Consider the following 25,413-nt stretch of genomic DNA (forward strand, 5'->3'; position numbering starts at 1 on the left):
ATTGATAGTGCTTTAAGTATAACTGCGGATAAGTTTTGTAAATGTGTTTTTATTCTTTAAGTGTGATAAGTGAATTCCAGAAGTTTGCTCACAACATAATAGATGTTCTAGGAACCATTTCCGGTAAGGTCTATCATAGTGAATTGTTAACTTTAACTGTGGAAACCCTTCGTGATTGAGAGTTGGAGATAGGAATTGTTTGAAAGATTATTTTCAGCTATTAGATCCTGTAATATTTTGAACTTATAGCATGACTGAAAAATGTGTGAAAACTAATTAGATTGGATGTTCTATTATATTCATTTAAGTGTAAAAACTTTATAATCCAGAAGCTAAAAAGATGTATGTGAAGACTTGGAAGATTGTGCTAATGTAATTGACTTGACTTAATGTTTGACTTATTTCTATGTTTAAAATTAGAAGTAAAATTTATGTAAGTGTTGTATGACCTATATTAAATGCTTTATTTGTTAACCTAACTGTTGTATTTGCCTGAAATTCTTTTTACTGCACCGTTCACAAAAATTCGAATCTAGCAGGAATCCCAGAAAGAAAATAAATACTTCGGCCTGAATGAATGAAAAGACTGCTAACTAATTTTGAATTGATCCTACTAATTCATATAGACTTATCTAAGGATAGAGTGGCGCAGTATAATAGAAATTTCTCTACCCTTAGATCAGTGATTAATTTGCAATTAGTTTTCCTTTATTTTATGAAAGTGACTTTTAGCAAGATGGCGGATTCGAACATCAAGAGAACACGTCACGACAGTATTCAAAAATCCGGCAGCCTCCTGACCTGAAGGGTGCCGGATTTCGGATGGTTATATATGCTGTATATTTTTAACAGAAAATGACTACCTGTACAGTCCTTTAAAGAAAGAAAATTAAACACTAAATGAAAAGCTTATGAAATTTTAATGTTCACCAACTAAATATAACAGTTCTACAGAATTTTAGTTCAACTGAATAAAATAGTTCCTCAGAATTTTAATTAATAAAATGTTGATGGTGGTGAGAGCACATCTGGTTGACTTGAAGTTAATGGCAGTGGATTATCAAGTGTGGACACCACTGCTGCTTCTTCCTGCTTCCTAGCTATTTTCTTGAATATATCATGCAGTGTCTGCTGCTTCATATATTTGGGTCTTTCTCTAATAAGTTTATCTTGGAGCAAGTAAATATTCATGATTTCTTGTTCACTTACAAAACTTTGTTGCTTTAATCCAGCCAGCAGTTCAGTTGCAGCGTAATTAACCTGTCAATAGAGATTCTTTCTCTCACATCTTTCTCATTTTCGTCACTGCTTTCATCTTCATCACTACCTGTAGAGTCATTTCTCTCCAGACTTTTAACCATATCTACAATTTCAGAATCAGTGTAATGATGAACTGTAGGCACATTATCATTGACATTCATCCATTCCATTAAAATATCTTCATTTATCCTTGATGAAAGCTCCTCGGCATCAGGATTAGTTTTATCTTTAACATAAGCAAGAAGTTCCTGTATAAGCTGCTTTTCTTTGGGAACCCTAAACCCTGCAATATTATTTTCAATGTCTTTGTTAGGATGAGAAGTAAACATTAAACTTGGCCACAATTTATGCCATTCATTTTTCACTGTTGATGTTTTCACAAACTTCCATGCATTGGCAACACAGTATCAACACTGGATCCTTAATGTTGAATTCTTTTATGAACTTCTGTACTGGGGTGCCTGAATTAACTGAACTCACTAGGTGCCTCATTAACAGGGATCGATACTTACACTTCATAGAACATATAATACCATTGTCCTGTGGTTGAATTAGTGATGTGCAGTTGGGTGGGAGGTAGACAACAAAAACATTACCTTTCACTAGAAGATCAGCTTTTGGATGTGCCGAACAATTGTCTAAAATAAGAAGTATCTTGCAATTAGGGTCTAATCCAACCGAGTTACAGTGAGCCCTACCCTTAGGAACAAAACGTTTTTGAAACCAATCCAATGTAATATCAGTGGTAACCCACCCCTTCTTGTTGGCATGGTAATGAACAGGAAACTGTGTCGTACTCTTGAAGGCCCTCGGATGTAAACTTTTTCCAATAACGAGCAACTTACATCTATGGGTACCCGCAGCATTAGAGCAGCTCATTATCGTGACGTGATCCTTCTTAGCTTTGAATCCCGATGGCGATTCTGCATCCTCAGTTGTTAGAGTTCTTTTTGGCATATATCTCCAAAACAAGGCAGTCTTGTCAGCATTGTACACTTGTTCGGGGCGTAAATGTTCATCACTAACTAACTTTGCAAATTCATCCACATATGCACTAGCCGCATCTTTTTCTGCTGAATGTTTTTCCCCACACACTGCACAAAACTGTAAGCCATGTCGCGACTTGAAACGATGCAGACAACCTTCTGAATATTCACACTTGTGTTGCAATCCCAGCTCTTCATGAAACATTTTGGCTTGTTTCTTTAATAAATCACCAGAAATTTCCACACCTTCACTTACACGAAAATTAAACCAGGTTATGAGAACTTGGTCTAGTTCCGAACTTTTTCCCTCCATCATTGACTTCCTTACAAATATTTGGTTTTTTTTAATACTGTCAGAAAAGAACTTTAACAGTTTTTTTTTCTGTTTTTTTTTAATATCATACACTGTTGAAGAGCCAAAGTCGTATCTTTCACAAGTGGTTCGCACAGACACGCCACTATCAAGTTTTTTTAGCACTTCCACTCTCTCTGCGATCGACAATGCACGATGTTTACATTTTATGCCACCTCTTTTCTTTGTTGAATCCATAATTGGGCTTCTTCTTTCACTATGCCTTATCCTGTGTTAAACGGGGTTGGCGTTCACATCTTTAATCTTCTTCCAGATTCTCCAGTCCAGGGCATCTTCCCGACTCCATCCTTTCTCCCTAAGATCCTCTGCCACCTTATCCCTCCATCTGAGTTTGGGCCTGCCTCTTTTCCTCCTTCCCTCCACCTCCATACGCTACACTCATTTACCAATATACTCCTCACTCCTTCTCTCTACATGACCAAACCACCTCTGCCTGCTTTCTTGTACCTTCTTACCGATCGGTCCCACCTTGATCATCTCTCTGATGCAGTCATTCCTTATCCTATCCTTTGTCACACCACTCATCCATCTCAACATCTGCATCTCCGCCACCTCCATCTTCCTTTCCTGTGCCTGTGTTATAGGCCACGTCTCCATGCCATGGAGCATCGCCGGCCTCACCACCATCTTATATAGCTTTCCTTTCATCTTACAACTCACTCTCTTGTCGCACAGGACCCCACTCATCTTCCTCCAGTTCAACCAGCAGCATTTTATTCGGTGCTGTATTTCCTAATCCAGGTCACCATTCCTCTCGACGACTGACCCAGGGTACTTGAATTTCTTCCCTGAAGTTAACCTTTCACCCTGGAGTTGTATGATCATATCCTCGTCACTCTCCATTGACATATATTCGGTCTTCACCCGGTTAATTTTCATGCCTCTCTCTTCCAATACCTTTCTCCACTCTTCCAGGGTCTTTTCAAGCTTCTCTCGGGATGATTTGCAGAGAACAATATCATCGACAAACATCATGCTCCCTGGCGCCTCCTTCTTGACGCCCTCCACTAGTACATCCATGACCAGATCAAAGAGGTAGGGCTCAGAGTTGATTCCTGATGGACCCCTACAACAATAGGGAAACCCCTCTGTCATGCCGACACTAGACCTGACCTCAGTTTTTGCTCCCTCATACATCTCCTTCACCAACCTCACGTACTTTTCCTACACCCCCCCTTCTTCCTCATACACCTCCATACCTCCTGTCTGGCCACTCTGTTGTATGCCTTTTCCAGGTCTATAAACACCATATGTAGCTCTTCCTGCATCTCCCTATATTTTTCCATCAATCGCCTTAGTGCAAATATTGCATCTGTTGTCCCTCTTCCTGGCATAAATCCAAACTGCTTCTCACCAATTTTTGTTTCCCGCTGTATCCTTCCTTCAGTTACTCTTTCCCACTTGTGTGACATCAGCTTGATCACTCTATAGTTGTCGCAATCTTGAACATCTCCTTTTCCCTTGTAGATTGGGACGAGAATGCTTTTCCTCCATTCCTCTGGTATCTTTTCCTGTTGGGCTATTTTCCTCATCAGATCCCATAACATGTCTACACTCTCGCTGCCCAACCTTCTCCACACTTCTCCAGGTATCTGGTCCCCCCCATAGCCTTTCCATTCTTCGTTTTTCTCAGTGCCCAATACACTTCCTCTCTGCTTATGTCCTGCACCGATCCTTCGTTTGCCTCTCCATCCTCACACCTCTCTCTTGGATTCTCCTCATTTAGTAGATTACGAAAATATTCTTCCCATCTTCCTCTGATTTTGTCCTCCTCTTGTGGTACTACTCCTGTGGTGGCCTTTATCTGCTTAACTGATGTTATGTCTTTCGAGGCTTTATCTCTAGCTTTCACTATTCTCAACAACTTGGCTTCACCACCGTTTCTCTCCAATACTTCATAAACCTTTTCAACTGCCCTTGCCACAGCTCTCTTTGCACTTTTCTTCGCTACTCTATATGCCTCCTTGTCGGCTCTGGTTCTAGTCATGTCCCATTTTTTCTTTGCCTCTTTCTTTTCCCTGATCTCCAACTGCATCTCCTCATTCCACCACCATGCCTCCTTTCCTGATGTTATACCGAGCACCTCTTCTCCAATTTTTCGAATATTCTGACTATTTACATTCCTCGATTCTTCCACATCCTCTGGTAACTTCATTCCTTCCAATACCTTTTCTATAAACTCATTCCTTGGACCTTCCTCTTCCAATTTCCACCACTTTATTTTCCTATCTTTCCACCACTTCCATCTATTCTTCTTTTCCCCTTTTATATCACAATCTACCACAACCAACCTGTGCTGTGCAGCTACACTTTCTCCGTTAATCACTTTACAGTTTTTCACCTCCTTCAGATGTTTCCTTCTGCACATAATATAGTCAATCTGACTCATCCCCACTCTTATAAGTTATCAGGTGTCCAACTCTCTTCTTAAAGAGAATTGGCCACATGTTAGCTATAGCCAGATCGAAGGCCATAGCATGCTCCACGATTCTTTTACCTTTTTAATTTCTTTCATCACCACTACAACCCCTGCACCCTTTCTTCACCACTTCGTCGCCTTCCTACATGCCCATTCAGGTCTGCTCCGACGATCACTCTCTCACCATCAGGGATTCCCATTACTACCTGGTCTAGTTCTCTCCAGAATGCCTCTTTCTCCTCCTCGTCACAACCTACTTGTGGAGTGTATCCACACACTATCACAGCCATGCTTCCTCCAGTCTCAAGTTTAACACTCATAATCCAATCGTTCTTCTTCCGGCACACCTCACAGACTCCACCCTTCAGCTCCTTGTCGATGATGTTTCCAACTCCATTTCTTTCATTCTCATTCAGCCCACTGCAAAACAGTTTATATCCTTCTGCCAGCTCCTTTGCTTTATTGCCCTTCCACCTTGTCTCCTGCATGCACAAGATCTTCAGCTTCCTTCTTCTCATCATGTCTACTATCTCCCTACTCTTCTCATTCATTGTACCCACATTCCGCGACCCGATTCTTACTTGACACACTCTCTCTTTCTGTTGGACTCGCTTCTTTAGCCGAACCCACCCTTGGTTCGGTAGCCCAAGCACACTTCTCACAGTCTTCGGGCAACAGAACTGCACGTTGCTTACAGGGGACGTCCTAGTCGTTGTCCTTTCTCTGTTATTCAACATTTCATCCCTGGTTTTGGCATGTTTTTTACGGTCGGATGCCCTTCCTGACGCCAACCCCTCCCCATTTATCCGGGCTTGGGACCGGCACTGAGATGGGCTAACTTGTCCTACCCAGTGGCTGGGTTATAATGGGGCTATACAGCAGCAAATAAATGATAAAATGAGAAGGAATAAGCAGGTTATTGCAATGCTTATCAACTACAGCGCCATCAAAACATAAACAGAAAACAGTGGCACGCCAACGCAGTAAATTTGAAAATGCGCACTCCGAAATCCATGCTGAAGATCTGAAGGAACCGGATTATCGATGGCCGAATTTTTGAATGCCTACCTGTATCTTACCACAGTCCTGAAGATACTTTCAGGTGCAAACTTTGTTTGCTTACACTTGGATAAAGGATTAAACTAAATTTATTATTTTAATGCTAACTATAGAATGTTCCTTGGCAACAACTAGTAAATCATGTACATGCGATATGTGTATTATTCACGTTCAGTGCTATTTTAGTTTGTAACTATAATTTTTAGAATTTACAGTTAAGATCTATTTTGTGATATGTTTTAACCTCAATGCTTGTACCCTGACGATGCCAACAGCTTAAGTTTGGTGAAACTAGTCGGTATTAAAATACTTATCCATTTACACTTGATCAATGTTCCCAAATACATTACTTCTAAAGTTTGTTCTGGCACAGCATAGTATTGACACTAAACACAGTATCCTGAGGGATGATGCTCATCTTCTCCATAGAAGCAGTTTTAAATATGAATGTCTTTTCAAAAAAACTTGTGAAGTTCTTTTACATCTGTAACCTGAATTGGAATGATTGTCCAAATACTTGAGATACTTTCAGCTTATGTAAATATCAAAAATAGTTTTTAATATTGTTTGTTAAAATGAATATTTATTTTAATAATATTTATTATTAAAAACAGTTGCCACATTACAACCATTTTTAATTTGTAAACCAGTTGTTCTATGTTCCTTGTGTTCCTGTTGTTTCCACACACTGATGCTGTTATTTTCAGTACAAAATATTTGTACTTTCATTAAAGTTTATTATTATGTGACGCTTCCAGGGAGTTCAAAGACTCACCGAGAGAGGACTCGTCAATCCACCAACTACACTGAACTGCAACTACCATCATTATCTAGACCAGTGGTTCCCAACCTTTTTCCACTTGTGTATCCCTTTTAAACCCATTTCTGTAAATCGTACCCCTTTTTTTTAAATACTGACATTTATTGTTCCATAAGTAACGTTTTGCACTTTGTTTACTTTACTTGTTTTTCTGCCATTGCTGATTATTTTTTGTGTACCCCTGAACAGCCCAGCACGTACCCCGGGGGATATGCGTACCACCTGTTGGGAACCGATGATCTAGACCAACCGCATCTACTGCCCACCACCACCACTAGTATATTCACAGAGAATCACAAACATCCATGCCCACGGTGAGATTCGAGCCCACAGCCTTTTAGCTGGAGAGCAGATATGCTAACCACTAGGCCAACCAGGCTGGCAACAAAATGTGTGATTTTGTTGTTTTATAGTTTTGCCACATACCTTTAAAGATTAATCATTTATAAAGCTGACTCTCTTCTTTTGGATGATGTCAGAAGAGAAGTTTTCTGACATGTATCCATTTCTTTTCCATTGATGCTTCTTACATTGATAACACCAATCTTGCACTCTGATGTTGAGTTGGGATGTGCTTCTGGGATTTGTTCCAGTAGCTGACTTTTGCTGTTTGTCCTTGTCACCTTAACAAAAACAATGTGGCCTTTTTTAATCAGACGATGCCTCATCAGGCATGAAATTCTCTTATGTTGTACCATCATTTTACCTTATGGTGTGGTTTAAGCCAGTAAGAATACAATTTGGTCGTGGACCTCCCAGCTGACAGCTATTCTTTGATGAGACGATGGTAACTTGCCCATCTTCAGGTCTATCAAAATGTACTTGTCTTTTTTTTTACAAAAGGGATCTCATCTCATCTTATCTCACTTAATTTTACCTTTAGTAACATACAAAGCAGCATTAGCTCTCTCTCCTTGGACAGACATTTACTTCTGCTCTCTCTCTCTCCTGGCATAAACATATATCAGCATCTTCCTCAGTCTGCAAAAAAAACTAATCAGTTGCTTCTGCTCAAGACTCTGCTTTTCCAGTCTAGTTACTATGTGCAAATCTTCAATCCTGTCTTTAATAGTAGTATACCTAAAACCTCTCAAATTCTTGATGCATAAAGAGGAGTGATTTGGCTGATAGATGATCCCTCTCTCTCTCTTACTCACTTGAACATATATCTCATTGTTGCACTGTTTCAACTTGTGTCTCTTTTCTGCAGGTAGTTTGTGACATTACGCCACTGAAATAGAATCAATAATTCTTCTGCTTTCTGTTGAACCTGTTAAAACTGCAACTGGTAAACATCTCTTTTTAGTCCAAGTAGAGACACACCCAACCTACTTCTATTAATGTTTATTCTGTCTGGAACAGCCTTCCCTGTGAAATGCCCCTTAACAACTGCAATCTCCAAGTCTTCATGTGAAATGTCAGTAAATTTCTTCTTTCTCACCCAACCTCTGCCTGCATCCCATGCACTGATGAGCAGCTTGTTGCTGTTCATCAAAGTATTCTTCAGTAACTAAGTAATCTTATGAGCTGCTTTAACCACTTTTGCTATGTGCTCCCTAAACTTTAACTCCCTGTCCACTAACTCCCAAGACTTTGGCTTTGTCAATTTCCTGGAGTACAGTTCCACGAATATGGTATGCAGCTGGTAATCTTTTCATCATAAAATGCTTAACCTTACACTTTGCCACATTAAACTGATATCTATTCTTCCTTGCCCATTCTGCCAATCTATCCAAATCATCCTGCAAAATTTTGTCATCTGTATTAGTTATTGCTCTACCCAACTTTGCATCATTGGCAAAAAACGGAACAGTTCCTCTCAGATCCTTTCCTATATTAATGTACAAATTAAACAGTAGCGATCCAAGAACAGAACCCTACAGCATGCCACTAGTCGCAGGCCTTATTTTTTGATTTTACTCTTGAATAAATTTCTCTCTGATATCTCTCCATCAACCACCCTCCTATCCATCTCACCAACCCTATATCCATCCCCGTGTGCTGCAATTTACTGATTAGAATTCCATATGGTATCCTGTTGAATGCCTTGCAAAATCCAGCAGTGTCATTGTAAACGCATTGCCTTTATCCAGCTCAGCTGTCACTGTATAATAAAACATAAGAAAGTTACTGAGACATGACCTACCCTTCACAAAACCATGCTGCCTCCCATACAGTATCCCATTTCCATCTATCCATTTCTGTATTTTGCTCTTGACCAATTTCTCCAATACTTCGATAACTCCTGATATGCTGAACGGTCGGTAATTTGCTATATCAGTCTTGCAGCCTTCCTTATGCAATGGAACTATTTTCTGCTCTTTCCCCCTCTTGGATGGAAAGAGGGGAACCCAGAACTGAGACTTAGGTTAAACAATATGGCCAAGGGTACTGACAATTCCCTCGCAGCTTCGTGTAAAACTCGAGCTGGTATACCATCCAATCCCACAGATGTGTTCACATTAAGGTTCTGCAATGTGCTATGCACCTCCATTTCATATATCTTGGTTTCCATATAAGCCTTTGCCTCTCTCATTCCTGCAATAACACCATCTGGATGATGTTCTCCAAAGTGTTCACTTAGTAATTCTATTATTTTGACTGATTCAGTTACCTCCCTATCATCAGCTTTCATTAAAATCATTTTGCCATATACATTCTTTCTTTTACTTGCAGCATATAGAAGGAACTTTTGAGGATTCTCTTTAGCCTGCATTGCTAACTTCCTTTCATACTCTGCTTTTGTCTTTCTTACCACACTAGTTACCCATCTGGCCTTGTATTGTTCATGTGCCAGCTGGTCACTTTTCTCCTTAAATACCTTCCACTGTTGTTTCTTTTTTTGTAGCTCCAGCTTAATGATGATATTCATCTATTTAACTCCCACTTGATTTACTCTCCTGACTCTAGGTATGCAGTCTGCCATTACCTCTCTCAAACACTCCTTTACCACTTCCCATGCACTATCAACATCCATCCCTTGCAGTTTTACATGCCATGCCACTGATCCATGCAATCTCCTAAGCTTGCCATATTTACCAGTCCTTTAATTGCACATATACCCCATCTTAACACACTTTTTCATTCCACACATTTAGCCACCTCCCAGGTCAACACCATTGGTTGGCAAAGTGATCTTATTTGTTATTGATAAATTCTCAGATACAATTACTAATCACTCTCGAATCCCTAGTATATTCCATCACATGTTCTCTCAGGTAATTATCCCTTAGTAACTGCATAAATTCCATTTCCTTTCTCCCATATGTCTGCTCCTCCTTCCAGTCTGTGTTCCCATAGTTGAAATCCCCAACTATAATTACCTGTCTTCCACTCGTTGAGTCTATTTGACATTTCCATTGTTTCCATTCCCTGATCTATAGCAGTATCCGATTATATATTTTGTTCTGCTAGTCTCAATCTCACACCAGATAGCCTCAAATGTGCTATTTTCACTGGCCTGCAGTTGAACTTTCAACTGCTGGCCAGTTTCACATTCAACTCTGTTTGATTGCAGTTCATTGGCTATTATCAATAACACTCTTCCCCCCCCCCCCATTCTTTTCTTTCTGTCCTCCTTAAACACACTGTACCTTTCACATTCTGTCCCACTAATACCAATAACCTTTGGCCAGGATGAATTAGCCAATGCCAAAAATTCCTCCTGCTTGTTCCAAATGCTCTTGGCATTAGTGTAGATAAAGTGCAAAATCCCCTTAGGTCCACTGCTATCTTGATGCTTTATACTAACTATCCCATTCTGGTTTGTTACCAGTGGTACTAACTTAGGCATATTATACACATTATTACACTCAGCTGCCTCACTGATGTCTGCATATCCACTCCCCCCCCCAACACTTTTTCCAGTCTCCAAACACCAAATCCATTCAGTCCTTTTGCCCATCAAACTCGCTCCACACATTCACAAACACTCCTGCATAACCTATGCATCGAGTCATTCGCTATTATGACCCTCCTTCTCATCTCCACTCTTTCATACTGTGTCATCAGACCCACTATCTTAACTCTCTTACACTTTTCTTTTGCTGCTTTCAGTAATTCTTTCATGTCCTCTCTGTCTCTCATGCCATACTTTTCTCCTTTCAAATCATTTGTTTCAGCCAATACGATCATCTCTTTCATCCTATACTTTTGTACTCTAATAGCCTCACTAACATCATTCATTTTAGCACCTGGAAAGCACAATTTTGTCGATCACACCTCTTATGATTGAATTGCCTTACAAGAGTTGCTCCTTGATTTTTTTTGGGTCAAACTCTCATTTCTCTTATATCGCACTTCTTTCTGATCCACTCGTCAGATGTTTTTGCATTTGTTCCAGCTCCCAATTTGCCCTGTGTATCAGAATACCCCCCCCCCCCACTTAACCAAGCTATCTCCCTCATTACAGCCAACTCTTTATTCTTTACATCAGTCATACTATTCTTTCGATCAGCAATTCTACTCTCTCTCTTTCTCTCAATCGTGTAACATCTAATCTCTCTTTTAGTCCTGGTTGTTGTTATATCACACACATTTTCAAGCGTATTCTGAGTTCCGTTCGCTACTTCAATCTTGTGACCTGAGACGCGCTTTTAACTCTCACTCTTATACCATTTTTCAGCACACTTTCCCACCACTATCAAACCAAATTCCATTTGCCTTTGGTAATGCGTACATTTCACAGACATTGTACTGCACGAAGTCCCTTTGGTTAAATTCTTTAAATAATGATGCCTTGGAAACCATTGTTCTGCTTTGCATCAGTGCCATGTGCTATGCTACATAACTTACCATGCAAAAGACTAAATTAACAATATTTAAAACAAAACTTTTAACTTAAAACTAATTAATTCCATAATACATTCTAATTCTAACACAATTTTTAACTAATAATACTATTTTTTAAAACTAAACAACTTAGCTTTTGGAGCTCTAAACACAGTCACACTACCATACGCCACCTGGTGTTTCTTCCAGAGGTATGCCTCCCATTCAGGGCCACTTGTCATTAGTTGTGTATTACTGATGGATTCCTTTTAGCAAGGAGAACCTTTTGGTGTTTTATCCATAGATGTTTAGTATTTTTCCTTTTAATAAGGTAAATGCTAAGTTGAAATCTTATGTTTTTCATTAAGAACAAACAAAGAAATGAGTGTGATATTTGCTAACAAATCGAAGTTGATTCTAGATCAGTTTCATCAAATTAACTTCAGTAACCAACAGTAACTTCTATAGTCTTATCATGTGAATTAAGAACTTAAAAAAATCTCATAATTCTGTTGTCATACAAAATATGAATATCAGAGATTAGTTAATATTTAATCATGCTTTGGGTAATTACTGTGTGACAAAAATTATAATACTTCAATATTTAATTTTTTTTTTTTTTCTCCCTCAGAATATTAGAAAGAAGGTGTATACTTGTACAGAGTCTTTCCTGGCTGATGTAAAATGGATTGTGCACAATTGTACTATTATTTATGGCCGTAAGTAATCAAGATGTTTTTTAATGTTTTGAATTATTGTAAGGTATGTGTGAAAACTATAAATTAATTTTTTTGTGGCTCCCACTGATGAAAGTTTTTTAAATTCTGATTTTGTCCTGTCCTTGTAGGTTTTCTTGTTCTGAAGAAAACTGGCTGAATCAGTCAGTTTTCTTCAGATTTTACTACTACATCTCCAAGGTTTGGTTCTTTTATTCAGGCCGTTTCAACCACCCCCCCCTTAGTTTTTGTACATTTGAACCAACAGTTTATTTCTAAAAGCTGCTGACTTGGACACTTTCAGAATTTTTGCACGTGTGTGTGTGTGTGTGTGTGTGTTTTATTTTTTTTTTTTTAGTGTGCTATTTATTTTTATCCTGACTAAGTGGTAATCTTTCAAATCTATGCTGCATTTTGAAACAAGTATGATGAAATCGCTATCAAGAATAACATAGTAAGACTTTTTTTTCTTATTGTTTCTCCATGAAATTATGTGCCTTTTTTTTTTGAAACATGAAGTTAGTAATGACATCCATATTCTGAACAGAAATGCAGCAGGTAGTACATGCCGATATTATTAGTTTTGTTCTTTTCTCTAAGAGAAAAGATTTTTAGAATGCTACATTTATACAGTGTAAATGGGACATATTGAACAAAGCATGATCTATATTTGAGTTGTACTCGTAAGTCAGCAGTGAGAATTGAAGGAAGCACAGAAAGATGGTTTGACACAAAGGTGCACATTATCTCTGCCAAGGTTAGCAAACCAAGTGTTTTTTTTTTTTTCAAAAAAAAGCCCAGAGGAAGATCAAGATCTAGGTGAATGGATACAGTAAGAAGTGCCTTGGAAGATACAGATATAAGATCTGATAATATTGGAGTCTTCACAAATGATGGATTAATTTGGAGGAAAATTGTTCATGCGAAGTTAGCAGTGGGTAACTGTGCATTACTATTATGTTATGTTTTTTGCCTCCTTGAGGATTCACATCAGGAATTTGATGTTGATATATTTAATAATGTCTGGCAGCATCATGTGAATTAACCAACACATTTTTATTGTTTATATTGAGCAGCTGTTCATTTTATTGAGCATTACCCAGTTAAGGGTTACGTAATCATATAAGAAACCTAAATAGGATAGGGTAATAGTTTTTAAATTAGAAATCTTATGAACCATTTCTTGGAATAATAGGGAAGGTGTAGGAAAAAATGAGTTCCTTCACATGTTTATATATCTGCAACTTACAAAAAAATAGCATACATGCTTCTTATTGTACTGTGTACTAAATAGAGATAGCGAGTTATGTGTTATCTCTATGATGAAGACACAATTTTCCTGAAACTCTGGAGGTTTGCATCCCACAATTAAGCATAAGACTTACCATCTCTTAACAATATTATTTCAGGAAATTAACAAGGTATACTCTATATTAATTAGAAACTTTGAATTAGTACTTCTGATATTATGCAAGGTCAAATTGCCATCTTCAGTTAACATAGAACAAATTGATACATGCATACAGTCATTGCATAGGATAAGTAAGACTGAAGTAAAAACAAAGGTAAGGCTGAAGTCCTAAAAGAGCGTCTCCTAGTGGGCTCGGAGTTCTTAGGATCAGTGCTTCTCATATTTGAGGCAGTTTTATAGAGCAGGACAAAATTGAATTTCATATTGAGAAGAATAACATGTAAGAAAGTTTTAAAGCAAATAAAAATTGAGCAGCTCTCAAATGTGAACTGCAGACTAAAATACACAAACATCATTGAAGAAAAAATGAGAGTTTGAGAACAGGAACCAAACCTTGATTCAGTGGCTAGCCCTGAAGAAAACATTGATTGATTCAGCCAGAGCGGCATGTGGTGAGGTTGTCTGTAAAGATAGAAAAATCAGAACTCCATGGTGGACACAGGAAGTTAAAGAGGCAGTAAAGGAAAGAAGGAAGCATATCAAAAGTTCCTGGAAATAAGTCAACTGGTGCTCTTAGAGAATACAGAGACAAATGTAAGAAAACTAAACACTGTGTAAAACTAGCTAAACAAAAGTCATGGGAAGACTTTGATAAGAACTTAGAAAATAAATATGAAGAACATAGTAAAATATTCTAGAGGCTGTTGAGAAAGATCAGAAATGTAGCAAAGAGTACTGTAAAAGGAATTAGAGATGATAATGGTGACATGAAAACAGCAGAAAAAGATATCCTTGAAGTATGGAGTAATTACTTCGAAAAATTACTAAATGAAACAAGCAGTGATAGCACAGTGGTAAAAAACACTGACCAGGCATGCAGTCAGGAATACATATCCATACTTAAAGTAGAAAAAGCCATCAAAAGCCTGAAATGTGGAAAGGCAGCAGGAGTAGATATTCAACCAGAAATGCTCAAGTATGCAGTACAATGGCTGCACTGCATAGTTCAGAAGGCCTGGACAGAGGGACGAATTCCAGATGATTGGAGTAGAGCTCTCATAGTACCCATATATAAAAAGGGAAATAAAACTGAATGTGTGAATTATTATTATTATTATTATTATTATTATTATTATTCAGGCCTCCAAGGAGTCAAAAGACTCATCGAGGGAGGTCCTTCCTAAGACATAAAGTCTGCAGCCCCCCCCCCCCCCCCCGAGAAACACAAAGTCTATCATACCACTCTTTAAACTCACTGACCGTTCTCGCTCCCACCACTCCATCAGGCAATGCATTCCACGGCTCAACCACCCTCCACACAAAGAAACCACTCCTTACCCTCTTGCTCACAGTTTCCTTTCGTAACTTCCAGGGATGGCCTCTTGTCATCACTCCTTCCTGCTGATCAACCAAGTGAAAGAACTCCCCAGTGTCAACCCTGTAACTACCTCTCAACAGTTTAAAAGTCTCAATCATATCACCTCTCCTTCTTCTATCCACCAAACTCTGCAGTCCACATTCTCTCAGCCGATCCTCATAACTATCCTTGTACAGTCCTGAAACCATCTTTGTCATCCGTCTTTGTATCCTTTCCACAGTTAATTTATCCCTTTCAAATCCTGGGGACCAAATCTGAGAACAATAGTCCAAGTGTGGTCTGATCAGAGACTTACACAACGGAATGATAACCCTCTTATCTCTGCAGGTCAGTGTCCTTCTCATAATAGCAGCAATCCTCTGTGTTACCTTCACCACCTTTGCAATATGTCCCCTAAACTTCAGATTTCTATCAATCATCAACCCCAGATCTCTTGTCTCCCATACTTCCTCCAGTATAACTCCTCCCATAGAGTATGCAGCATCCCATCGATGTTTCCCAAACCTCAAGACCTTACATTTTGCTGCATTAAACTGACACCCCCATTCATTTACCCATCTATCTAGCTTATTTAAATCCTCTTGCGGGGGCTACCACATCTGCACTATTACTAATAATCCTTCCCAGCTTCGCATCATCCGCAAACAACTGAATATCCCCCTGCAATCCACTGGCTATGTCATTGACATAAAGGTTAAACAATATAGGTCCTAGTACTGAGCCCTGTGGGACCCCACTTGTAACCCTCTACCTCCTGGAAACTGCTCCACCATACACAACTCTCTGATACCTATCAGACAGCCAATCCTGAATCCAGTTGACCAATCTGACATCCAGACCCATGTGCTGCAACTTAAATATCAGCTTATCATGTGGCACCCTGTCAAATGCCTTCGCCAAGTCTAAGAAAATTGCAGTATATGCCTTTCCCTCATCTAATGTTCTTGTAACTTTATTATAAAAGGCTAGCATATTGCTAAAACAAGAGCGTCCTTTCACAAATCCATGTTGATTCTCACAGATAACATTTCCCTCATCTGCCCAATGCTGTATACGGTCCCTCACTACTTTCTCCAAGATCTTAACAACTACTGATGACACACAGACTGGCCTATAATTAGACACTTCCAGTCTGTTACCACCCTTATGCAATGGCACTATCTTACCTTCCTTCCATTCCCTGGGCACCTTTGCCAAAGCCAGACTTTCATTGAAAAGCCACGTTAAAGGTACTGTCAATTCCCTAGCACATTCTCTCAAAACTCGTGGCAAAATACCATCCAGTCCCACAGCTTTACTGACATCCAGAGTACTCAGTATCTGAAACACACTCTCCTCCTGTACCTCCAGACCTCGAACCAGTCCTATCCCTCTAGCATTAAAACTGACTCCTCTAGGATGAAATACTCCAATAAAGTGTTCATTGAACAATTCCACTATGTCCTCTGCATCAGTCACTCTATTCCCATTTTTATCCCACAATATCATTCTTCCACAGTCATTTCTCCTCCTACTGGCCACATAGCTAAAAAATTCCCTAGGATTTTCTTTGGATCTTAGGGCCAATCTCCTCTCATATTCCAGTTTCGCTTTCCTTACCACACTAGTCACTCTTCTGGCCTGTGTCTTATATTCCTCATGCATCTCTTCACCTGTCTCCTTATATCTCTTCCATAGCCTCTTTTTCGCATGCAATTCCTGTTTAATATTGTTTGTCATCCACTTTACTCCAAATTGCGTCCTCTTCTTCACTCGTGGTATACAACTTACCATTGCTGATAACAAATATTCTTTCACAATTTCCCATGCACTGGTGATATCCCGGCCTTCCAATTCCTCCCTCCATGAAACTTCCCGAAGTTGACGTTTAAGACTATTATAATCACTTCCCTTATAATTCCACATAAGTTCCCGTCTCTTTGATACTCCTGCATGTCTATTCATTTATCAAGTCAACACCATATGGTCACTCTCTCCAACTGGTGGGAGAGACGTCAACTCAGTTATTATCAACTCTTCTGATGCTATAACCAAATCCAAAACTTTTGAACCTCTTGTTCCCTCTGTTACATGTTGCCTAAGACATTTGTCCCTCAAGAATTCTAGAAATTCCATTCCCCTATTGCTACATGCATCTTCCTCTCTCCAATTTATACTACTGAAGTTAAAATCTCCCATAACAATCATTCTTCTTGCACTTGCCAAACTTAGCTGTCTAAACATCTCCTGGTCCCCATCCTCTGTGCTCCTGGGTCTGTAGCAACACCCCACTGAATATCCTGTCTTGCCTACCTCTACCTCACACCATACGCTCTCAAAATCATTTGTCTCACTTCCTTCCAAATTCTCCATTAGAGGACATAGGTCATCACTTATCATAAGCAGCACCCCACCACCACGCTTTCCCCTCCTATCCTGACGAAAAATGCTATACCCAGCGACTTCTATTCCTGTTGTTATATCCCCTTCTGTCAACCACGTCTCAGCGATCGCAATAATTTTTGGCCAGGCTGATGCTATCTGCGCCACCAATTTCTCTCCCTTATTCCGGATACTCCTGGCATTAGTATAAAGCATATAAATGCCATTGTTTCTATACCCAGCATTATCCCTTCTAGACTCCACTGGGCTCAGTGTTACCTGACATTGTCTCCCTTCTCCCAAGTATCCATTCCCATAAGAGGCCACCCCTGCTATCATCCTCCTGGGACACACTAACTCGTTCAGAACAGCAATCTCTCCAGATGCCTACGTCCTTCCTCATTCAAATGTAAACGGTCCTCAAACGCACTCCAAGCATCCACATATACCAGTCCTCTCTTGTGACACATTCTCGCTATTATGCCATTCAATATCACTGCTCTTCTGCTCAGCTCATCATTATCATACCTAGGCAACACGCACACTATTTTTCCTCTCTCTGTCTTCTTCCGTACAGCCTCAAGCAAAAATCTCATATCTCTCACTGCCCGACTTACATTACCACTCGAGTCATTTGTTCCTACCATCACAATCATCTCATCCACCCTTTCACCTCTCTTAATTGCCATAGCCACCCTTTCTATTGTTCCTCCTGGCAAACACTCCTCACGCATCCTATCTTGAACACCACGGATCATTGAGTCGCCATACATTATACCTCTTACCATTCCCTCGCTCCTATTGTTTCCATTCTCTCCTCTTCTTTCATTCCCATACCTCTCTCTTCTACTGTTTCCATTCTCTCCTCTTCTAGCACTCCCATACATCTCTCTCATTCCCTCTCTCCTACTGTTTCCATTTTCTCCACTTCTAGCACTTCCATATCCCTCTCTCATTCTGTCTCTCCTACTACTGTTTCCATCTGCTCGTCTTCTAGCATTCCCATACCTCTCTCTCATTCCATCTCTCCTGCCGTTTCCATTCTCTCCTCTTCTAGCACTTCCATATCTCTCTCTCATTCCGTCTCTCCTACTGTTTCCATCCTCTCGTCTGCTAGCATTCCCATACCTCTCTCTCATTCCCTCTCTTCTACTGTTTCCTTTCTCTCCTCTTCTAGCACCCATTTACCTCTCACTCATATTCCCTAAATTCTCTCTCTCTCCTACTCTGATTTGCCTTGCATTTATCTCTTCCATTCTCCTAATCTTATCTTTCATACTTCTGCTCTCATTCACAAGACATTCCACCTCCTCTTTCAACTCATCTATCTCCCTCTGCAGGTCAGTCACTCTTAATCTAAATTCACTCTCCCAAACAAAACCATCTCCTAAACTTCCACAGTCACTCACACCTTCCACACTGTCAACTCCCAAAGCCTGGAAATTGGCCTATATTCAACCCATCCCTAAGAAGGGTGACAAATCACTGCCATCTAACTACCGCCCTATCTCACTCACTCACCTCAGTCAATCTAAAGTTATGGAGAAAACCATCAATTCCCAACTCCTACACTACCTTGAAGGCATCCAGCTATTAAGTGACCACCATTACGAATTCCATATTTGTTGTAACTATACAAAATCTCATATCTCATTTGAGATATCTCATACCAGATCTCATAGTTACAACTAATATAGTTGTAACTATGAGATCAAGTCAGAACTTCTCAATAGTCGGTTGTGAGTAATGAGCATGCTGATCACCTTTTTTTTTTTCTTATGTTCTTCTGCGATGTTTTTTTTTTCATCTTCTGCTTTATATTGTTACTCATTCCCTTAATCCCTACTCCATTACAAAGGTATTTCTCTACTGAGTGTTCCTGGTAAGATATATGCAAGTATACTTGAGAAACAGTTGAGAAGAATTGTGGTAGAGAAGCTTGGTGAAGAACAAGTTGAATTCAGGCCAAATTGAGGCTTTCAGGATCAGATTTTCACTTTACGACAGATAGTTGAGAAATCACGGGAATATAACAGAGATCTGTATTTAAGTTTTGTCGATTTGGAAAAAGCATATGACAAGGTGCCAAGAGAGAAGCTATTCGAAACATACAATTATATGGTGTCAATGGGGCATTATATCAAGCAGTACTTAGTATTTATTTGAGTTGTAAGTCAGCAGTCAGAATTGAAGGAAGTACAGGAAGATTTAACATTAAAGATGGTTTAATGTTAAATCTGGTGTGAGACAAGGGTGTACGTTATCCCCTCTGTTATTCATTATCTATATGGATCACGTTATGAAGGAAAGTGGTATTAAACCTGATATCAAAATTGGAGATGTTAATCTCAGCTCTTTGCTTTATGCAAATGATGTTATACTTCTAAATAAATCCACCACAAGTCTGCATTATTCCCTGACTAAAGTGAATAACTGTTGTAATAGATATGGTATGAAGGTCAGCAATAAAAAGATAAAGACAATGAAAATAGGCAGAAACATTAAAAATATCAACTGCATTGTGAATGGAGAACCTATAGAACAAGTAAAACATTTCAGCTACTTAGGCACAATTTTTAGTGAAGATGGTAAATTAAATATGGAAATAGACAACAGAATTAACAAAGCTGGTATGATTGGAAGTCAGATGAATAAATTTATATGGAAGAATCGAGAAATTTGCCAAAACACTAAATTAGCTGTATACAAGACAATATTCAAACCAATTTTAACTTATTGGATCTGAGAGCCGCGTCAGAAGTAAAACACTTGACCAAAGACTAGAGACCTCAAATATGAAAGTCCTGAGAAAGATGTACATGAACATATAGCATCAGTGGCAATATCATATTAAAAACAAGGATATTAGGAAAGAACTTGATGTTTGTCAGCATGCAGGAATGTGTTAGCAGAGATAATCTCAGGTGGTATGGTCACTTAAGCAGGAGAGAAAAGATTAGCAAAACAAGTGTTCTCCGCCAGGTTGGTAGGAAAAAGATCCAGAGTAAGATCAAGATATAGATGGATTGATACAGTAAAAAGTGCCTTAGAAGATAGAAATATAAGATCTGATAATGTTGGAGTCTTGACAGGTAACAGACTGATTTGGAAGAATATTGTAGATAGGAAGTTAGTAATGATGTAATTTTTAGTGTAGTACTATCATATCCTGTACATTCCTTGAGAGTATATATCAGGAATGTGATGATAATGATGATATTTGTTAAGGTCAGGGTAATTCCTTATGGCTGAGGTAGATCCCAGAAACAGTCTTTTGTAGTTGAATTTCCATCTGTGGAATAAGGTGGCCTTTTTTCCATAGTATTTTGTGGTGGGTGTCCAGTGCATGGTTCAATAGGTCCAGAAAAGGCAGGTCTTGCATAGACTCTGTGTTTAGGTTAAAATTACTAATTGAAAAACACAGAGATATGAACATAGAAACCCACATTGATTTTATAGATTACACCAAAGCATTCGATAAAATTATCAGAGAAAAACTATGGAAAATCCTGGAGGAATATGAAATACTAACTCTTTAGGACCTTATTTAATATATATCAAGACAATAAAAGAACTGTGAAGTACAATAATTTAACATCAAGCTGGAAACCAATAAATAGAGGAGTACGTCAGGGTTGCCCTCTCTCACCAGTTTTATTTAATATATACATAGATAAAATCATAAAAGAATGGAAGATAACTAATGAAGGTGGATTCTTTTTCAAGCCACATCAGACCTCTAATATCTTATTAGCGGTCAAGTGGCTACCTCTTTAAAGGCAATCACAAACATCGTTGAACAGCAAATATGATAACTACTCAGCCAATCAGACTGTTGGATAATTAGAATTAACCATCTATGAAAAGATAATGATTTTGAAGCGTGTCACTAAAATAGTACTGGAAGCCTGGAAACCGTTCAAAGATGTTGCCGATAGATTTTATTTATTATTATTTTTTATATTTTACTTTATTTTTTTGGACAATATTAAGTAGAATGATGTAGTTGATCAGTTTGTTCTTTCTGCTTTCCAACATTACTGAATATTTTTTCATTATGGACTTCTTTCCTGAAGAATTTGGTGCAGTTGTTGAAAAGTAAGTTGAACTGTAAATCAGCATGGTATATATTTTAAAGTTTTTCAGTACCTAATTGTACATATAGTAAAATATGCAAATACAGTTGACTTTCCTATGGCTTGAAGGATTACAGGAATAGCTGGCTGTTTCTGGTCTTTGCAGTTGTCTATTATATTGAGGTGGTTGGTGTTACAATGGTGATTGTTATAGTGAGAGTTTACTTTCCTTGAATTTTGGTTGTTTATATTCATTTTGCAGAATATATATATTTTTTTTCCCTTGCTGTAAAAACAAAGTTTAAATTTATGCTCTAAATTGTTTGGTGTGCACCGACTATACAAAAAAGACCAATGGTCAGATTCCTCCTTCAATCCAAGGAATATTTATTTTTTTACAAAAGGTTTTTCAACTGAAAGTGAGTTAGCCAGTCTCATGTGCAGATGGAAGAGTTTTGATCCAAGAGACTCTTAACTTTTTTTTCCCTACAAAGTAATAGCTCAGTCATAGAACATTTTGACAGATATAACAGATTATCATCATCATTATCATCAAATTCCTGACATGTACTCTCAAGGAGTATACAGAATATTATGATAGTACTACATGAAAAACTTACATCATTACTAACTTCTCCAAAATTATCAGATCTTATATTTCTGTCTTCTAAGGCAGTACTTCCCAAACTTCTGGATGTCAGGGTCCCCTTTGCAAAAATTAAAATATTTCATGGCTCCCCTCGAAAAAAATCGTAATATAGAGAGAGATATATTATTATAATATTTATTGTATTTATATTCAATACAAAACATACACAGCGAATATTGCAAAAATCAAATGCATATATTACATTTTTTGCCTCTTACCGTTTGGTTCTGAAGACGATGCGAGCTGTTCTGGTATAATATGAAATACTGTCCTTTTTTTTTTGAGTCTGTTTCTGCTTCTTCTGATTGTTCGCGGGAATTTTTTTAATTTTTTACCAGCCACTTATCCATCTCAGGGTTAAATTTTTTAGCGTAGAATAGATCAAATAATATCACCACTTACCGATACTGACACACCACAGACTGATAACATGAAATTAGTGAATATTACCTGAATAAGGGAATCCCCGAACCAGGAACATTTTTCTCTTTTGTGCCTTTTCTCCCTTTACGGTAATTAAGCCTAACGCGAAACAGACAGCAAAGGTATATGATTGGTGCAGTATTAACAAAAGATTGCGCAACCGAAAGATAAAAGCATAGCTGACAATTGAGTTGAAATGCTAACTCTCTTCAACCGAATTCCATATGTGAAATTGCCATAACATTCATTATATATATATATATATATATATATATATATATATATATATATATTACTTAGTTTTAACACTTTTACGAATTTTAACACGTTCAGTTGAATTTTATTGCTGCCTTGGGAGATCGAACTCGCACACATCTAATTAATAACAATAGTTTTTAGTTAGATACTGTGTTTGCCCATGCAACATATGGTTTTGTTTCAGTCTACACAGCATAGTTTCTGTATGAGGAGACATGTGATTCATTAATTAATGCATTTTTATCCCAGTTGTCTCTAATTGCACTATTTGTTGAGAAATATATTCACTGGCATAATAAAAGTACTTGTTTTTATTGCCTCTGCAGTATAGTAGCTGTTAGGGAGGGCATGTTGTTTACCACTGCAAGCAAGTTACTATCTCTCCACATGAATCTGTTTAAGCTTCTTTTCATGTGTGAAGTATATGCGAAATTTTTATTGGTAGCAGAAAACTAGCTCGGATGACAGTGATAATATAAAACGAGTTTTGATGTGTATATAAAGTCAATATCAACAGTCCCTGATTACGAACGCGTGATGAAAGGGACAGGAAGATTTGGAGCTTCCCTGGAGAGCATTCGAAGTAAATACAGTTAACCACTGCTTCGAAATGAAACATGAATAAGCAATATTTACTAATATTCATTAAGTGCCGAAATATGCAGGAAGCAAAGTTTGTGAACCAAAGTGTGTGAATTTTTCCATTAAAATATAAAAAATAACAAAAAAAGAAATAATAAATAATAAAAGTTAAATACATTTCTTTTAAAATAGAAAAAAATCTACTTAGTTTTAAAGCATTTTAAATTTGTTTTCATTATTTCACAGCCTCCCTCAACAAAACCTACGGACCCCAAGGGGGCTGCGGCCCACCGTCTGGGAAGCGCTGTTCTAAGGCACTTTTTGCTGTAACAATCCACAAATATTTTGGCTTTCCTGTGGGTCTTTTTCCTGCCAACCTGGTAGAGAACACATCTTTTGATAATCTTTCCTCTCCCATTCTGTACTGACAATATTAGCTCTGCTAACACATTCCTGGTTGCTAACAATGCTAAGTTCTTTCCTAATATCCTCGTTTTTAATATGATATTGCCATTAATGCCATCTGTTCATGCTTATAATCTTTCTCAAGACTCTCATATCTGCGGTCTTTAGTCTTTGGTCAAGTGTTTTACATCTGATCCAGCTCTCAGATCCATAAGTTAAAACTGGTTTGAACACTGTCTTGTATACAGCTAATTTAGTGTTCCGACTAATTTCTCTCTTATTCCATATGAATTTATTCAATTGACTTCCTACCATACCAGCTTTGTTGATTCTGTTGTCTCTTTTTATATTTAATTTGCAGTCTTCATTAAAAATTGTGCCTAAGTAGCTGAAATATTTTACTTGTTCTATAGGTTCTCCATTCACAATGCAGTTGATATTTTCAATGTTTCTGCCTGTTTTCATTGTCTTTGTTATTGCTGATTTTCATACCAAATTTATTACAACAGTTATTCAATTAAGTCAGGGAATCTTGCAGATTGTACTGGATTTATAAAAGTATTAGCATGACCTGCATAAAGTAAATAACTTACAACTCAAATAAAGACTAAGTATTGCTTGATATAATGTCCCATTGACGCCATATAACTGTAGCGTTTTGAATAACTTTTCTCTAGGCACCTTGTCATATGCCTTTTGCAGGTCGACAAAACTTAAATGCAGATCTTTGTTATATTCCCACGATTTCTCAACTGTTTGTCGTAAAGTGAAAATCTAATCCTGACAGTCTCTGTTTGACCTGAATCCAGCTTGTTCTTCTCCAAACTTCCCTTCCACGATCCTTCTCAACCGTTTCTCAAGTATATTTGCATAAATCTTACCAGGAACACTCAGTAGGGAAATTCCTCTGAAATTCTCACATTCAGTTTTATTTCCTTTTTTATATATGGGTATTATGAGAGCTCTACTCCAATCATCTGGAATTCGTCCATGTGTCCAGGTCTTCTGAACTATGCAGTGCAGCCACTGCAAGTCTTTTATACTTCCATACTTGAGCGTTTCTGGTTGAATATCATGTACTCCTGCTGCCTTTCCACATTTCAAGCTTTTGATGGCTTTTTTTCCTACTTCAAGTATGGATATGTATTCCTGATCACATACCTGTTGAGTGTTTTTTACAACTGTGCTGTCACTGTTTGTTTCATTTAGTAATTTTTCGAATAGTTACTCCACACACATCAAGAATATCTTTTTCTCTAGTTTTCATGTCACCTTTAACATCTCTAATTCTTTTGTTTCATTTCTGAGGATTTTCAACAGCCTCCAGAATATTTTGTCACCTTCCTGATATTTATTTTCTATGTTCTGGCCATAGTCTTTCCATTGCTTTTGTTTAGCCAGTTTCACACAGTGTTTAGCTTTCTTACATTTGTCTCGGTATTCTTAGCCAGCAAAGGTTGGTCGATT

The 25,413-nt window shown here is 38.1% G+C and overlaps 1 protein-coding gene across 2 annotated transcripts in view; it reads left to right on the top strand.

The window, feature by feature from the left end:
- Positions 1-25,413, top strand: part of LOC150094599 (uncharacterized) — a 429,939-nt gene that overhangs the window by 140,587 nt on the left and 263,939 nt on the right. For both annotated transcript variants that reach the window (XM_090411060.1, XM_090411061.1), the window contains one exon: positions 12,319-12,406. In XM_090411060.1, coding sequence (XP_090267186.1) covers positions 12,319-12,406 — 88 coding nt within the window. The remainder of the gene's footprint in view (positions 1-12,318; positions 12,407-25,413) is intronic.

This window comes from Typopeltis vanoorti, chromosome 21 (assembly GCF_054136105.1).
Source record: "Typopeltis vanoorti isolate ZY-2024b chromosome 21, IOZ_Tvanoo_1.0, whole genome shotgun sequence".
NCBI classification, from domain to species: Eukaryota; Metazoa; Arthropoda; class Arachnida; order Uropygi; family Thelyphonidae; genus Typopeltis; species Typopeltis vanoorti.